Below are 18,725 nucleotides of genomic sequence, written 5' to 3'. Positions count from 1 at the left end.
AGCCACTGTCTGTTCTTTAAAGGTCTTTCTCTAAACACTCCCGGTTTGTGAGGTTTAATAAGATGTACATTGAATATTCTCAGTACTTTTTATCGAGCAGTGTTTTTATTATTTAAAACTGCTGGCAGTGATTTTAAATGGTAATGGTCTTATACTCTTGATTTTCACAATTAAAGTTTTGGCCTTATAAACTCTGTTAGGAAAATTACCTGTTTAAAGGGACAGTTCACGAAAAATGAAATTTCCCTCATTGTCTATTCACAACTATGCGGATGGAGGGGTGGGTGTGTTTTGAGTCCACCAAATAGTTTGGGAGTTTCAGGGGCAAAAAGGTGTTGCAACCAAATTGCAGTAACTGTTGACCACTTCTTTAAACGGTGCTGACCAAATGTAACTCGGGATTTGCATTGAAATCTCTTAGACTTTGGAACAATTTAAATAATATTTCTCAGTATGCAGTATATATATATACTGAAAGTATATATATATATCACGTCCTTGCAGTTTCTGTTCATCTGGTGGAAAAAAGCTGTAGACAATGCTCTGATGTATTTAACGTCAACTGTAACATGTTGCACTGTGGGAAAAGTTGAGTCTAATAGTATCTCTTTGTCTGATTTCCTGCAGGTGAACTACCTGGGTAAGATTACTATCTCGGGCACCCAGTTCCTATCTGGCTGCACAGAGTCAGCAGTGACTGGTCTGGTGGAAAGTCGTGGCCTGGCTCAGCAGCAGCAGGGCATCTGCCCCGCAGGCAGCTCTCTGCTGGAGATCCGGCCCTTCCAGGTTCGCCTTCACCACCTGCATGACCACAGCGAGGCGTCAGCAACCATGGACACCTACCAGGTGGCCCGCATCGCCTACTGCACAGCCGACCACAGCGTCAGATCCAACGTGTTTGCCTGGATCTACAGGGAGATCAACGACGACCTGTCCTTCCAGATGGACTGCCATGCTGTGGAGTGTGAGAGTAAGCTGGAGGCCAAGAAGCTGGCGCACTCCATGATGGAGGCTTTCCGCAAGACTTTCCATAGCATGCGCAGTGACGGCCGCATCCACAAGAGCGGCTCATCGGATGACTTTGCCGAGGACTCATCCACCCCTGAAGACACGACCCCAGATGACGGTTGAACAGAAAACTCGGCTAAATTCCTGCACTCTCCCCCGTCTTAACAAAGCGACGGGTGACTGGAAGGATGGACAGATTACCTGCTTTTCTCATTCTCCCCTACTGTCTCTCTTTCAGTTTTCAATCTGGAATCAAATTAACTGACCCTGTGAACCAACACACCCAGGATAATGAAGTAGCTTTTAAATACCGTGAAGGGAAGGTAGATGGAAAAAGGAGTTACAAAAGATCTACATACAGGGCTAGCAAATAGTTGCCACTTTGAATAAAGACCCACAAGGGCCTTTTAAGCACCTCTGTAATCGTCCTCAAGAGATTGACTCAGCAGTTCCTTTTTCAACCACTGTCGCTCCTCCACCATGCAGAAACACGGTTTGTGGTTCCTAAGCTTTTTCATCTGAGAAACAACGAAATTTGGTCCCTGTTCTTCTGACCCCAGCTAATTATGAACCCATTGCTACTCTTGCCATGTAGGGACCCAGCAGCACTAGACCAGTGACCTATTTTGGGTCCCAACCCAGAGTTTATGAGACTGTTGGAGCACATAAGTTCCTTAAATGTTTAATTGTGTGGATCTCTATCAGAATGCCTTGGTTAAATAGCAAATGATGATGTGAAAGAATAGCTCAGCCTTTAAGCACTGCTCCATATCATCACGATAGTACCTTAGTCCAAACTCCCAAAATGATTTGCTGGCATGGCTGTTACTCATATGGACGACGGAGCCAGAGCTTCTACGTCCGTCTCTGTTTAATAGGTAGTTGCAGATCCAGAGTATGTTAAAGGTGCTAAATGATTTTACATTTTAGAAGTTCTCTCTAGGCTGAAGACCTGGACCTGTCTCAGACATGGTAATCATCCACATATGGCTTCTGTTTTAAGTAAACCAAAATTCAGGCTGGAGTTTGCCTGTCGGATTATGTGCCTCACTTTCCTCTCACATTAGTTTGGTCTATCACCCAGGTCCCTGTGTGTGTGTGTGTGTGTACTTGTATGTGTATGTGAGAGGGACATTTCTTTGTGTGTTTCTGTGTGTGTAGGTGTAATTGCTTACTTTGGTACTTTGTGTATATGAATGTAACATGTGAGTGTTTGCATCTCTGTGTGTGAAAGATAAAAAGGTAAAGGCAGGAAGATCATAGGGGGGAGGGACTTCTCATCCTTCCTGAAGCATCCATTGTCGATGCGTACGGAGGTGTTTTAAAATCAGACATGGTACTGTGACCATTGGCCATGTTTTCTTACTTTAATCCCGTATGAAATTACAGTTTGAGTCTAAATGTGCCGGCTGCTGAGATCGGAGGACCCCTTGAACAAAATCCCAGCCTTCCAAGGAAACAAGTGGCGCCCCCTGGCTTCTGCTGAATGTACGATGGGTCTGACGTGGTGTGAGCACCTCACGCCATCTCCGGTCAATTCAGCCTCCCAAGATCTCCTCGCGTCCTCGCAGACTGCCACACGGGGAGAGAACCCATGATGGGTTTGCTCTGTTGCCCTGCATTGCCTCTCTGAGCGGAGCAGAAACTCGCCACAGCACCAGGCAACTTTCTCGTTTTTCTAACTGGACTGTGTTGAACAGACTGGACGCTATCAATGGAACTGGTCACTGGTCAGTGACTCTAACAGAATGATCAGACCACTTTGATCAGCACACACTCTCATATACGCATCCTACATACAACTATACATTTGTACACATTGTATTTGAATCTCGCTCAATAAGCTTATGTAAATACAAATGTATCGCTTTCCAAATATTACAGTATAAATGTCGATAGCTATTTTAAATAATAATTAAAAAAAAGATGCTGAGAACATCATGCGGTACAGAAACAGTGTTATACAGCCTACTGTGAATTATAAGTGGAGAGCCTGAATGCTGTGTGTCTGTTTGTGTGTGTGTATGTGTGGAGGAGATGTATGGACAGGAGAGAGAGGTGGGGGGGATGTTTATAAAGCTCTAGATTACTGTGTCATGTCTGTCTGACAGCTCAGACGCGCTTTAAATGTTCAAAAAAACAATGTTACTTCAGTGATTTCTATACAGTGTTTGCAACGATCAAGAAACAATTGCATATAAAGTATTTACCACGAGTGACTGTGTGACAGTGTGGTCTGTTTCTTGATTCAAATCTCCACATGTCTGTCCCTGCCATCATCAGATCCAGGTTGAGATCATTTTTGTTTTTTTCCTTAAAAAAGCTCAATTTGGAAACTTTGGATTCCCAGCTGTGGCTGCGTGTGGGCGGATAAACACAAAGCATGTTCAGTTTCAGAACAAACAGAATGAATAACTCAGACAGGATGCCAGGACAGATGTAAAGTGTAACCACACACACACACTCACACTTGTTCCCGCTGACAGGAATGTGAATTTTTTACTTTTTTCTCTCTCCCTGAAAAGATGAAAGGTATAAATTCCATCTCGGTGTAATGTTTGGTTGTGGCTTAAAGCTACAGTCTTAACACAAAAGCTATTCATTCTCGGTTTCCACCGGATCATAATTGCCAGGCGTAGGTGGAGGTTGAAATACTTGAAATGTCTTTTCATGCTCAGTTGTGAGCAGGTTTGAGGGTTTTAACACTTCGACTACAATCAGCCGCCTCTGCCATGTGGTCACGCTCCCCTGAAACACTCACAAAAGCAACTTTATGGTATTTCCAGGCATGTTTCAGGTTTAAGTGTGACACGGCCGTGGCTTTGTCCATCCTCTTAAAGGCTGTTTTTCTACTTTTACTTGTCCATTCCTCACATTCCTCCGACTTCCTCAGATCTCTTTATTTTTATTTTGTATTATTGTGTTTGTTTTGCTTCTTCCTCTTCAAAGACTCCGCATCAATAACGTGATAACTAGCTGCTCTCTGCTTCTACGGCTGGCTATCATTTTGCAGCTTAAGTGCTGCAGAGAATTGGAGGCAAAATGGATGCTGTGAAGAATGTTAATGTGCGCTGAATGCGAACACTGCCTCCTCCTGGCAAGACGAGCTACAGCTGGTGCTTTGAAGATTTCTTTTCTCAATGAGGCCTTTTCATGCTGTTATAAACAGTCCAAATCCTCATGATGAGGCTCATTATTTTGTCTTCGGCAGCAGAGAAACAGACTGCTGCTGCATCTATGGCGCTGGAGTTAAAATGTAAAAGGACACAGAGACTGAATTTATTATTCTGTACAGATTCTGTCCTAAGATGCACTTGAGACAAATATATTTGCCATTATTCTAAGCATTTAAATCAGATTAAAAAAAAATCTGTTTTGCCATCATCATGAGATCATTTGACCACAATGCTGATAATCGTCTCCTGACTGGAAGTTTCATAATGTCAACAAAGGCCTCTGCCCAGCTCTCTTCCAGCCCACTGTACACAAGCTCCGCTCTTTCGATGCCTCTTTGTCTTGGATCTCTGCTGAGCGAACACTCTCCAGTCTCTCTCCATACTGTGTTCTTGTGTCTGTCTGACCCACTTCCAGCAGTGCATCAGCAGAGTGGGGCCCTGTGGGGCCCGGGAAGAGGCCACCCGGGCAACGTGAATCTCTGCGTCACCGATGCGTCAGTCAGCTCACAATACCAGTCTGTTACCGCTCCAGCTGGCCGCTATTCCTCCTCCAAAGTCCCAGAACCTCCTGTCTATCCCACAGCCAAGGGCTTGCATGCTTGAGGTCCGGCTGGGGAGCTGAGCGGTGCCAAGACTGGCTTCTGATCAGCCTCCTCGTATTCGCTCCCTATCTCTGCCTCGCTCTCTTTTTCTCCCTCTGCTGCCGCTCCCCCGAGCAGGGGCCCTGGACAGAGCGCAGTGGAGTACTGTAAACATGTGTGTGTAACATATGTGTGAAACGGACCAGGAACTGCAGACATTCTTTCTGTTCTTGGCTCGACTGATAAAAGCACACATTGCATTTCAAAAGATGCAAATAGTTCAACAGGGTTCAAACATTAAAAAACTGTGTGGAGCCAATAAGCACAAGTTTTCAATTAAGACTGATTGTTATAGATATATAAATAACCACTGCTAATACTGTGCAGGCATAACATCCAATTCTGTGCACCGAATGACTTTGGCATGAGCAGACGAAAACATGTTTTTACAAAAAGTAAATTTGATAAATGCGTTTTGTTTTATGGGTGCATCGTTTTCTAGTAATTTCACAATAATTTCCTGGCAAGCACTGAGTGCTATTGGCAGTGTTGTGCAAGTTCACACCTCTCATGAACTAGTTCAAAGTTCAGCTCATACAAATAAACTAATGAATAGTTTATATAAAAATAAACTAATGAATAGTTTATTTGTAGTTCACTCTCATAGTTCACCATTTAAATTCTGCACTAGTTAATAGTTCAATTAATTTCATAGTTTTAAGGTGGAAAGTGAGAATGAAAGACTTAACTTGTTAAAGAAAACCTTATCCAACACTCCCCCTTGCCTTTACTGTCGGAATCTTTATCAGAATTTGTGTACAAATCCCTCTCTGCTTCTCTTGCCATCTATATATGAGACCGAGAGCTGCTGTGTTGCAGGTATGGACTGCCCCTTTAAGGAAAGTTTGTAGTGTGTGACGTAGTGCACCAGGGTATTGTGGGAAAATACGCTAAAAGTGTGTTTATAAGGAGAAGTGACGGACCACCTAGAGGAGATGTGAGTGTTGCTCCTGCTGTATATCCGAGAAATAAAGTGGCCGCATTCCAAATAAAGAAACATGTCCTCCTCCTTATTCACGGAGCGTTCCGGACGGCTGGTTACCGGCCAGACAGCGAGCCAAGATAACCAGTGACAGGGGCGGCTCCTGGTACAGGCGACATAGGAGACCAATTTATCATGACCTGACACATGCAATGTACACAATAGATTAACGACGCACCTGAGGTAGAAGCGCTGCGAAAAGCGGTCCGCATCCGTTCCTCGCCCATGTTAAAAACGTGGGCTGTTCGCACCTGCAGCGTAGTGCCGCGAAGAACCGGGAAGCGCCGCGGCCACACAGACACACACAAGCACATGAGCTCCTGTGGGGGTGGCGGCTACAGGTCAGTCACCTGAAGACCAGCATCATTTATCCCTGAACCAGCGCCAAGAAATAAAATGACCCGTCAACAATTTAGATATTCACTTCTTCTAATTTTAATTAACTGTTGTGTCTATAATACTTATTAATGTTGGTGACATGTCCTTGATAAATGGGTGGAGGTTTTATTACCTCTGCTAAGGAGCTTATGTTTTCATCTCTGATTTGTCAGTCAACAGGTATATGTAATAAACTACTGGACCAATAACCACACAACTTGGTAGAAGGAAGCTGCATGTATCAGAGATGAACCTCCCTGTGTTAACAGTCAGGCGGTGGCTCGCACAGAATTTGCATTTCCGCCCCAGGTGTGTCCCTGATGTACACGCTGCGGTGATAGACTGCGGTTAGAGTCAAGATGAATCAAAAAGAGATTCAATTATCAGGTGCACAATTCAGAAAGCACCGCAAAGTAGAGGAGGAGAAGAAAGAACAATATAGAGGGAAAAATCAGCCAGATTGTGGACATCATGAATGTGTATTTGTGTCGACATGACATGATATGCTATCAGTACAGGACTCTTTTGATATTTTTTATTGTATATTTTTATTGTTTTTTATAGCTTACAAATTAAGCAATTTTGTAGTTTTTTCAGGAGACCTCAACGACATGGGGAATCATGATGGATTAAATAAAGCCTAAACACAATGGAAAGAAAACTAGTTCTGGGGGTAATGTATCTTCCAGAGCTGAGGATGAATGATGAAGATGACAGCCTCGGTTTGATTCATTATTTTGTGACATGCAAAGCATTTCCTCTGCTCTGATCATGTCCAGACCCCTTGTCATCCTCCCGTTGGCCTGCTCCCTGAAGCCTCCGTGTGATTTAGGATTCCTGTCGTTATGAAATGTGGACTGGACAGTGGGGTGTGCTCTGCGTGCGCATGTCCGTCTTAACCTGAGACCACAGATCCTCTCATCCTCTCTGTTAACCTGAGCCCCGAGGATTCAGCGCACGGCACCGCTGTAATACACTCGCAGTCGCATAGAGATGAGCTCGGGGACTCCGACAGGAAATGTCTGGACTGTGATCCAGGAGGAGCTGGTCTGTCAGGATCAACGGATCAAAGTCTGAGAGAACATCAAACTCAAAGTGATCCTGGGAGAATGTCAGTGGCTCTGTCTTCAGAGTCCTCCTGTGCACTATTATCATGTTAGTCAATCACCTGCTACTGTCCAACACCATGTAGCCTCACTGAACAAAAAAATCTAGTCAGATATAGTGACAGTAAATTACCCTATATATGTATCTTACAAGTTAACATATCCATGTTTATTATATTATTAATTATAACGTGTATTTAAATTAGGAATAAAAGCACGAAAAAACAATACACACTTAAGGTTTAATGGTGGTTTATTTCACATCTTGTGAAAACTCATGTGAAAGGTGATCAAGCTGACTTGGCTTCTTCTTTATATAGTCACATTTGAATCAATTTTATTTACTCACTCTCAGGAGGAAAGTAAATAATTCCCCAAAATGTGAAACTGTCAAAAACCCAAAACTTTTGTGTATGTTAACAAAGTGTGTTCACATAGTAGTTATTGTATTTAACTAAGCGGTTCAATTAGTACACTGCAGACAGGAGTCATAGCAGGGAAGGAGCAGGGAGTAGATGTCCAGGAAAGGAATGCATGAGAAGGAGGAGGAAAAAAATCGGACGAATTGTTGACAGGACTGAAGACATGGCTTATATGGCCGGCCATCTTGCACCCAGATGTTGAGGGTAGAGTAGTCCTGGTCTGTCACATCCTGCAGGCCGGGCCAGAATAACGCTCACAAAGTAAACAACTGACCAGACCGTCTAATCGGCCGCGGGTGAGATCACAGACGCATACAGACAGATTTTACTTTGTAAAGATGTGAAGAAGGTCCAAATAGAGCTCTGGACTACACAACGTCCAGCTGATGTTTCCCACTTTGTCCACTTGGGGTCATCATAGCTCAACTTTTAGATAACAGAGTCTCACACTTTCCAGGGTCTGTCTACAGTGAGATTACTGCATCTATAAAAATATTGATTGTTGAATCAATCATAGCTGACAACTTGGTATTTAATCTAAATAGAGAGTGAAATTTACCCAGATAAAAAAAATAAACATTTCTCATCCCCATTATCTCTCATGACAGTGTGACCCATTTATGATTAACCTGACAGGGGGAATTTTAATATGACATTGGTAGACATTTTCTAAATCACCCAGGTAAGATAAATAAGGCCTGTTTGAATAGCATCCCTGGAATGTTTGCCCTAAATGACTCCGGTGCAGAGAGGATATTTGAAATGTTTCAGTCTCTCTTTTGAAACATGTCATGATTTCTGGATGGATGCTCCTTCTCATTTGCTTCTCTTCCCGCATGTCAACGCCAGTGAGAGGAGCACAAAGATGAGATCACTGAGCATTGAACACGTGTCAAAGCTGCAGCTCAGAATACCACATGAGGCTATTTTTAACCAAGAATTCAGCCTACATACAACGATGTCAACATACTAGGTTTTCAGTCAAGTCAAAAAAGGCCAACGGATTTGTGTTTGTGCAGCTCCCTATGGGGAGGGAAGAGTTTTGCAGCTCTGTCATGTGAAGCGGAGACCTACCTGTGTGGCTCACATGTTTGAACGTCTTCAAAAGATCCCTGACAGATTTCACAGCACCGTGTCACCAGTGTGTATGGAAAAGATTCACAACCTCAATCCATGGTGGGAAATGGATTTCACACACCAGATATCAAGCACTGTGTTTTTCTCTGAGCTGAACATAAAATAAAGCATCCCCAAGGGCGAAAATAGGTTTGCAAGGTCACATGGACCTTAACCTTTGACCTCCAAAATCAATTCATCCTTTAGTCCAATTGAACGTTTGTACCAAGTTTGAAGAAATTCCAGAGAAATTTGGTTCATACGACCAACAATTTGATTTGTAAGGTCACAACAATCTTGACCTTTGACCTTGAGATATTGTGTTCCAATACGGAGGCATAAAAAGGATTTACAAATTACTGGCACTCTGATGCTCAACTGTATCATCTGCAATTATTTTGGTTGCTTTGAAAACAGACGTTTTTGTTGTTGCATGCTGACAAGATTATAAAATATTTAGCCTATAATGTCATGACACTAAAATATTACTCTCCAGTAGTGACGTAGATACCAGTGAATGTGAACAGTGTTGTGATTCTGCTTTTCAGGAAAACACTGTCGTGAGAACACATTAGAGGCATCGAGCTACTGCAGCAGACTGGGAGCCGACCTAAAAACATTCCCTCTATCAGCCACTTAAATTGTGTTACATGTCGACAAATCCACTGACAGACATTTTTTTTCTCATGAGGAATTTTCTCTCCCTCTGAGGCGTGACGCTCAGCTGGCTGCTGCAGTGCAACTTGCTCACTCTCAAAGCTGGAGCGTACAACGCTAATGTCTATAATGGGAGAAAAGCCACAGCAGAAAAACAGAAGAAGTCGTCAATTCTCACAGATAAGTAAAAACACTTTTAATAGGTTAATGCACAGAAGCATGGAGAGACAAACACAATCTGCCCGAGGCGCTCTTCAGCATTGACACACATAAACTATTATCACACCACAAATGTATACCCACACTCATCATTAGTAGGAGTACAGTGTATGCCAATTTCTGCAAATATTTGTGCACATGCAGGCTGGTCTGAGAAATACATGAACTAACCACTTCATTAGAAACACCGTCACCTACCCACCAGCCTTTTAATGCAATTATCCAATCACTCATTCAAATGGCAGCAGGGCAGTGCCCAAACTAATGCAGATATATAGGTCAGTGTCATCGACTATATCTAAAGATGGATGACAAGTAACTACATTTTATCACTACCCAGAAAAGAAGCCAACACATTTTGATACAAATGCCCCCATCACTCAACAATGATGTGATTTGGAGCCAGAGTCTGCCCAGTAGAATTCAGGGGGAAAAGCTACGTTATGGAGGTTCTATCCACTAACATGGAGTTATTATGACTCATGGCAGCCAGCCACCCAGGGGTGACATAGACACTTTGGCTTCACTTTAATGGGGTTGTCATATTGTCCATGTTTATATACAGTGTATATGATCAGGATGTAACTAATGATCACATCAAGCATGATAAAAAATGATGCATTTATTGTTTCCAAGTGACTTTTAATAAGACTGCGGACCCGACAGGGGCCAATTTGATTTTCAGCAGGGGTCAATGACCCCCTCGATCCGCCCCTGATTATTTCTTATGCCGAGCTATAATGGTCAAGGGAATCCCAAAATGCTGCTAACATGGCACTGTCTCATTCAAAGTATTTTCTTATCAGATTAGGATGGGAACATGTGAACTCTGGTCTGATCCCCTGATCACCAGTACATTTGATTGAAAAGACCGAATTGAAGGTTTCGTCATCGTGTTTCTCTCTCTAAGTATCAGAGCAGCACAATCCATCATGTCCTTTTCAATTAGGACCGCTGTGCATAAACAGGTGTTGGCTCTGGAGTCTAATAACAAGGTGACAAGTTGCCTTCAAGAGTCACTGTGGATCGTGGTGAGTGACATTGACGACTTCACCAGGCGACTGAGCTCAACTCTTCACTGCACTCATCTACTTTGATGAGATTTTTGTGTGACTATTTTTAACCGGATGATTGGTCGGTTTGTTAGCAACTGTGGACACGAGCCGACCCGGCGCATCAGAGACATTCACTCCACAGCCATCTGGTCCACAGTGAACCAGAGTACAGCGAACTGCGTCCTGACTCCTCAGTAATCAGGTACAGGATGTCGGCTGTCAGAACATGCGGCCGGGCAGCGAAGCGCTGTCAGATGTGATAATGTTAGCCATCGTCTGTCTGCACACTTCATGGAGGATAATTACCCTATCTCTTCAGTTGGCTTCATGGCGAATGAAAAGGTCACAGGTCACTCTTTCCAGATGGGGGGAGGTGCTCTGTGCTACTGAAACAGGAAGATTTACAACGTCAGGACCCTCACGGCTGTCATTAGTAGAGGGATAGTTCACAGGAACGTTTGAGTCCACAAAACAGTTTAGGAGTCTCAGGGGTAGACAGTGTTGCAGCCGGATCCAATACACTTGATGTCAATTGAGACAATTTCTTCAACTTCTACATAGTAACTTTTATGCCTTTATATGTTTATTCGAGATATACTGTTTGAAATCTGTTTGCTGAGCTGACAGGCCATATACTCCCAGCTTTTACTCCCACTGGACAATTACTGGACGTGGAAAAAAGGCCACAATCTCATAACCACGTTGCAGTTTTCGGTGTTTTTATTATTCATCCCTACAATGGTACAATAATGCTCATTTACAATTCCCCGTTTAATTTCCATCACAGATGTATGAGGGCGCTGTACCATAAAGCACTTTAAAACAAGTAAAATGACTATCCTCAGTGATACTGGAAGCCCGTTTACAGTCACTTAAACCGGAGTAATGTGATCCCTTTTCCTATTTCTCGTTAAAACCCTGCCATTGTTTCCGGTAATCCTGGATATGGTGCATTACAGTAGTCCGGTCGAGAAAGTAAAAAAGCATCAGTCCAATTTTGGGGTGTGAGGTACAGTCTTACCCTTGCAAGGTTTCTAAAATGATTAAAGTTAATTTTTGTGACATTTTAATGTGTGAATTAAAATCTTTAATCAAATGTAACACCGAGGTTATTTACTTTGGATCTGTTTTGATTCTCCAGACTTAAATGCAGCTGATAGGTCGAGGAGGATTAGGATGGATGCATTTTTCTTATCTGCTCTTACTTGAAGGTGATTTATTATTCTCACCATTGCTGTTTCTGTGCTAAGTCCCTGTGGCAAATAACCATACCGCGGGGCTCCCCCACACACAGCCTGAGACAGTATTGTTGCTTTGCAGCATCTTTATTATCCACCACACAAGTGAGCTAACATCCATCACTCATAAACTGACTTGCTCTGTGTCTCCCCAAGGTGTCTCTGTGAGTTTCGCTCCTGTCCCATGTCTCAGTTCTGAGTGTCTTTCTGAGGCAGTTCCACTGCTGCCTTTTAAAACCTGAGGCTCAATCAGCTAACAGCTCTTACCTGCACTGATTGATCCTCTGGTACAAGTGAAGGTGCTCTCCTAGCTACCTCCACAGTCCCTTTCTAAAACCAGATGGAAATCGGTCTTGTGTATGGTTCATATGGGAACTCATCCAACTCTTTAGATATGGCTTTACTAAGGAAAGACAGGCTGGAGATGGGTCTGCATTCGTTCAGCATAGAGTAGTCAAGATTAGATTTTTTAAGAAGGAGCTTATCAAACAGACTGATCAACCAAGCAGACGACTGACCAATTCATAAGCTCAGTCTGTATTCTCCCTAAAGGAGTCTTCAAATTGCATGGCATGTGCTTACTTTAGAAGTTCAGACTTTGTAGAATAATTACCTAGTCTTATAAAATAAATGCCTATAACATTTACTCATTATTCATATTATAACACAATGCCTCATATTTATTCCCTCTTGACAAGTGGCCACTCAACTCGGCTTCCTTACTTATTTTCAGCATGTCCAGATAAACACCACAGCATTTTTGGATCCTTTGATCAACCGATCAACCATAGTGGCCGTGTGCCATCCTGCTATCATGTCCATATCTACTTTGACTTCAAACTTGTTTAGTTAGGAAGGTTTTGGGGTTAGTAATTTTAAATAAATAGTCACTGAGAATGTCAAGGGCTTGTGCGACTGTATGAGCTGTCTCCAGACAGAGCATTCCGCTGCTCTGTAACCAGACACCTTATCAGTTGTCTTTATCCACAATTCAAGGATGAGGTCTGTGTTTGAATATGTATGTGACTGGAATGATAAATTACCTAAAAACAAATATATATATATATATATATATATATATATATATATTCAAATTCCAGTCTGTAAGATTTACAGATATTTTTTTTTATCCTATGCTAAAGCTCTGTGATGGTGTGTTTATTTCAACATGTGACAGTGGTTTAAATACTCTTTAAAGGCAGCGACAGTAGATGCTGTTCTTTGACCCACTCTGAAACCGACAAATTTCCAACTAGGTCAGGACACTGTGCCAAGTCCATGTGCAGGTACAGACACATGTATCTTAAAAATGTCACAGCTCTGTCACGCATCAACAGATTGTACTGATAGAGTCTCGCCCTCAAATGTCCTTGAGTCCTTGAGGAGTTAGAGTTGGTCCTCTTGACGTTTCTTATGACTATTAAACCAGACATTGTCCTTGGACTCGTCCCCAGGTGTCACTGCTCAACACTTGAATAATTAAGGTGCGGAAACCGCTTCAGGCAGAGTCGACAATTACAAAAAAATATAGAGGAAGCACTTGAACCAAATGGAAAAAAATGTTGGTCATGAATAATAATGTGTCTTTGTGGATAATTTAGGTTATATAGAGAAAAGACAAATCCCCCATCAGATGAGGTGACCTTTTTCAGCTCTGGTGTTACAAATCTTGAAAGGAATCTAAGTGTGTCTGAAAACACATTTTTTGATAGATGTGTCAAAAAATTCATACAATTATGTGGTGCATGTATGTGTTTGGTTTCACAGGTTAAAAGACTGTTCCTAAAAAATGCCACCCTGGGAGCTGGATGCACTATGTCCAAAATCCCACTTCCTCCATGTGACTGAATGGAACATGGGACAAACTGAAAACAGTCAAAGCAAACATAACGTGATTTATGATTTTGTTTAACACGCAGGTTATATTTTGTCTTGCACAGTTTCATTAATTATCACTGACAGTTGAAAACCCAAATGCTGTCAACCAAACAGGCAGGTAGAAATCAAAAGCATAAGGAATGTAAAAAAGGAAACTAAATACAAATATTAATATATGAATAAAATCATTAAATAATTCACATGTCATATAAAATACAAATGCAACAATTTACTTTATAATAGACATAATTAATTGAATATGAAAAATAATGTAATATGAATATAACTATATTACATTGTATTAACAGAAAAACAGTCTATAGTAACTCATGTGCACGTCGAATACCGTACAGCTGAGAGTGACTTGTGATTGGTAGAACGCGTTGTTTCTATGTTCTTACGCTATGCATCAATTTCATTTGTGTATGTACGGTATAGAAAAACAGACTAGTGAAATAATAAAAATGATGATAGGCTGCAGTTCTAGCAAAATATAATCACATAACCTTTAACCATAACATCTGTGTGATCCCCTCCTCAGTGTATCTGTTGACAGCCAATCTCCACTTCTCAGTCTCACTATCCTTATTTAATCATATTGGATTCCTAGCCTCCCTCCTCCTTCCTCATGACCTTTCCCCATGATTGCATCACAATTCCCCATCAGTGCTCTGACATTTCCTTGCCTACCCTCTGTGTTCATTACAGGCCTTACGGGAGCACACAACAAGGCCGGGGGGTTCAGGGGCCAAAGCAGGCGGTTGGCCCGTGTTCAAACTGTGGTGGCACCGGTGAAGGAGAAGGGAACATCCGTTTGACTGCCTGGGTCTGAGAAGCTCTGTGATGTCCTTGACCTCAGAGGATGGAAGGACACAAGACGACAGCCAGAGGGACAAAGACCTATGGGTTTGAAAACCCACATTACGTGTCAATGTGATTCAGTTTATACAGTACTTCTAAATCTATACATTTCAGAACAAACCAACTGAAGACAGGCAAACAAAGACAACACAGCACACAACATGCAAATCCTGTAGCCTTAATCGAGCTGCTGAGCAATGCTAATCCTTATGCAAAAATGTATTCTCATTATGTTGTCTAAATGACAGTGGCAACTTTCAATCTGGGGCTGCAGCGCCCAGTTTGACAAGCCGCCACTGGCAAAAAGAAAACTTCCTGGTGCAGTTAATGACTCTTCTCTAGAGGCTAGGTAGTTCTCTAGCGACCACACTTAGAAGATGGCTCGAGTCTTTTTACAATGCTGCACTACACAGATTAATATACGAACAATTTGATTATCCTGGCTTTGAAATATTGAGTTAAGACATCTCCAACCACTAGCATCTTTTTATTCCTTGCCTGCGTCCCACTAAGCTGTTCCTGACTGATTGAGTTTGCGTGGTTATGATGAAATGATGCACACTGTCAACAGTAAGAAAATGACAATATCTATTTTATTACTCAGAAGGCCTCGGAACATTTTGTGCTGTAACTTTCTCTGAAAAAAAATTAATTTCAGTGTTGACACTCTACAGAACCAAAATACACTGCGCCACTAAAGGTCTCTCTCACACAGCCTCAAAAACCCAGAAGAGGATGTTTGCAACTTGAATCAGGGGGCAGCGTTGGTGAAGAGATGATGATTTAACATTCAGGTGATGAGTTTTCGATATGTTACATAAAGGGCAGGCTGCTTTCTAGATAAATAGCAAATGTATTTTTGATGACAAAGCATTAGTCATATGATCATAATGGCTGGTTTTTAAGCTACAGGGATTCATTCACGCTTCATCTTTCCGTCTGTTGACCCATTCCCTGACATATTCAATGCAATAAACTAAGTCAACCAAAGGAAATACTATACAGATTAATGCATAATCCTTATACATGTTTTCACGGCCTGTTGCGAAAATCCTCAGCTATGAAAGCCATTACATTGATCCAGGGTTCCTGTTAGATTTAGATGAATACAATATACATGTAAATGAGTTGTGAGCCAATAATAATAATAAGATTAGCTAATTAGTCATTTACTAAGAACCACCGTAAATTTCATGATCACCTACTTACAGAAGACAGTTAATGATGCCTCATGCCACTGGCTTTTTCCAAAAACTTGGTAAGTTAAGAGGTTTGGTTGAATAAGATAATTTAAAAGTGTGTCTGGGATGGTTATGGTGGTTTGCACTTAAACTTTACTACTTTAATATTATATATATATGTATTCACTCTATCTAATTTCATCATAATATTCTTGTTTCTTTTGTTTGGTTGGGGGTTTGGCTCAATGTAGGGCCCCCCCAGGAACCCGTTTGCCGGAGCCCCCCTGAAGTTCCTTAAAATGCTCCTGCTACAAATCAAACAAAAAAACAAACAAATACTTGCTGTCACTGGTTTCCTGTCTGTTACTCAACTCAAAACCAGACAGCCACTCGTCCTTCATCTTCTTTTATTTAACACTTCTAAAACAAAAGGAAACACAGATTGTATCTGTGTGCTGGCTTAACCCAGCTTCTCAGATTTAGTTACTGGAGAACTGGGTAAGGACTCTCCCCGCAGTTTGTTTTTCACACATAAGCAAAGCAGGGGGAGGCATTATTCAGGTGAGTGGTGATGCAGAAGTCAGTGGTGGGAGGTAACATGACAATTCTGTTGCGGGTCACGGGATTTGTTTTACAATAGACCGGCATCAGCGTCTTTCTGCTGACTTTATACTCGAGGGCTGGGTGGAGAAAGTACGCATAAAGTCTGGAGGCTCTCACTTGGGAATTTGCATTCATACATACACATGCTCTGGGGAAAATGAGAAGAATCTTCAGAGTTCAGTGCATGCCTGAGAGCAGCTTAGATGTTGCATGTCCGTCTTTGCCGGCAGCCGCTTCCCCCAGGTCCAGCACACGGCTGCATTTTTAGAGGGAGTTGTTGGTCAACTGGTGACCTTCACCTCCACGCCTCTGTCCTGCAGCTGGATGCCACCACATCCACCCTCACACAGTCAAGTATAAGGGCCATTCATACGTGATTGTATCAGAACCTTCGCCACCTGTTCACTTCCAATCCATGCAAATGAGGGGGCGAATAAAACATTTGCTTCCTGTAGCGAAGCAAATCGCAGCGTGGAGTTCCAATATGGTGAACTTTAATCTGACGCATGTGTGACCAAGCTCCAACGCAGTTACTTAATGGAAGCAGGTTATCTCACAATAACATAATTGAATATCTGTTTATGAGATAAAGGCTTAACACCAAATAATGATATTAAATTACAATCTCTTATGAATACACTTATGATTTGACTCCTATGTGCAGCTGAAAATGTAAATGAACAGGGTGGTATTTCATTCACAGTATACCCACAGGCTGTTGCTACCCTCACATGCACTTGGAATCGGTGGAAGAGAGAAAAAAAAAAGATGTTTATTTCGAATGCTTAACAGTTTTGTGCAAAGACTTGGCACTGAAGATTCTATACCAGAAGCCAGGCTTATATTAGGAACTATGCAGTTGTGATAAGAGTAAGAAATGGAAGGGCTGATGGAATGTGAGGCATGTCTCCAGGAGAAAAACATAAGCTCCAAAAATCCCTCACACTCCTTTTTCTTTCGCTTGGTGTTTCACTATGTGTATCTCAAACTCACACAGATTTAAAATGCATACATTGAAGCTCAGTTTTCTATCTTGAGAAGATCAGGCTATAAACAGCCGGATTTACCGCCAGTCTGCAGTGTCTCTGTGTCAAGGGTCATTCACTCATCCTCCATGATAGACCAGAGAGCAATCGTGCACTGCTGCTGGCTGCTAATGAAAAAATTGGTTGGCGTAGTGATAAGTAGGAGACATACTGAAAGAGCCACAGGCATAAAACCACTTCAGGATTAGTATTCATAGCATTGTAATAATGGAGAGGTGTTCCTAGATGATTTAAGACATATCAATCTATGTGGAAGCTCAATAAACACATGGTACAGGTCAGATCAGATAAGGAGGTTTAGTTTATGATGTTGTTTCCAAGCAATATTCTGTGCCACTGTTATAATGAGCACAGACACATGGAGGCACAGACTCAGGCGCATCTGGAACTCACCAGCTGTTGTTATATGTGACAGATGTTTAACCCATTAGCTTACTTTTACTTTGTCCACACATTACTCATACCACATGACCTTTGTTTTACAAATTGATCACAAAAGCATGCCGGACCAGTAGGTGGCAATAAATTCTACATGAATGATTGAATACCAAAGAAGAATCCTGTCGTCCATGTATTAAATGGCTAGCAATCCAATGATTGATGAGACATCTGCTTAAGCTGCTGGCATGGCTAAATTGAGAGTAGCAGGACTCAGACATAGTGAGGTTTGTGCAATATTTCAGTCAAGCTGAACATTTTACATTTGTGCGGTCACATCTTGACATCAGCTCGCTTCACCTCTGCAGAGTTTGGATTTTTGGAATCATTACATTAACTTGCTGTTTGTGTGCTGTAGGCTACTGCCTGTATAATTAGCTCTGCCCTCTGTCTGAATACAGATTCCTACTTTATAGACTTTCCTGATCTGATGGTAAATATATACAGTATATTTTTTTAAATAAATACTTTGGACAAAAATATATATGTTAGACCAACTGTAGGGTAGAGTAAGGCTTATTTACATATTAATTTATATATGAATCTGAACAAGAAAGACCGGTGGATTTTCCATTGTGTGCAGCATTCTTTATGTTGCAAACAGTGAATAGTAAAAGAACCGGCATGCCTTACCAACCACATGAAAAGTGGTGTCAACACACCACATGAAAAGACATTCATTTTCCAGCTGAGTGGCGCAGTTAGCCTTCTGACAGGCCA

General features: G+C 41.9%; 1 protein-coding gene across 1 annotated transcript in view; it reads left to right on the top strand.

Annotated features, from left to right (window-relative positions):
- pid1 (phosphotyrosine interaction domain containing 1) overlaps positions 1–3,223 on the top strand; it is a 29,443-nt gene extending 26,220 nt beyond the window's left edge. Inside the window, exon 3 of the mRNA XM_062386174.1 lies at positions 628–3,223. Coding sequence (XP_062242158.1) covers positions 628–1,131 — 504 coding nt within the window. The 3' untranslated portion in view covers positions 1,132–3,223. The remainder of the gene's footprint in view (positions 1–627) is intronic.
- The last annotated feature ends 15,502 nt before the right edge of the window (positions 3,224–18,725 follow it).

The sequence above is a fragment of the Platichthys flesus genome, chromosome 4, assembly GCF_949316205.1.
Source record: "Platichthys flesus chromosome 4, fPlaFle2.1, whole genome shotgun sequence".
NCBI classification, from domain to species: Eukaryota; Metazoa; Chordata; class Actinopteri; order Pleuronectiformes; family Pleuronectidae; genus Platichthys; species Platichthys flesus.
This window is presented reverse-complemented; position numbering and strand designations above follow the sequence as displayed.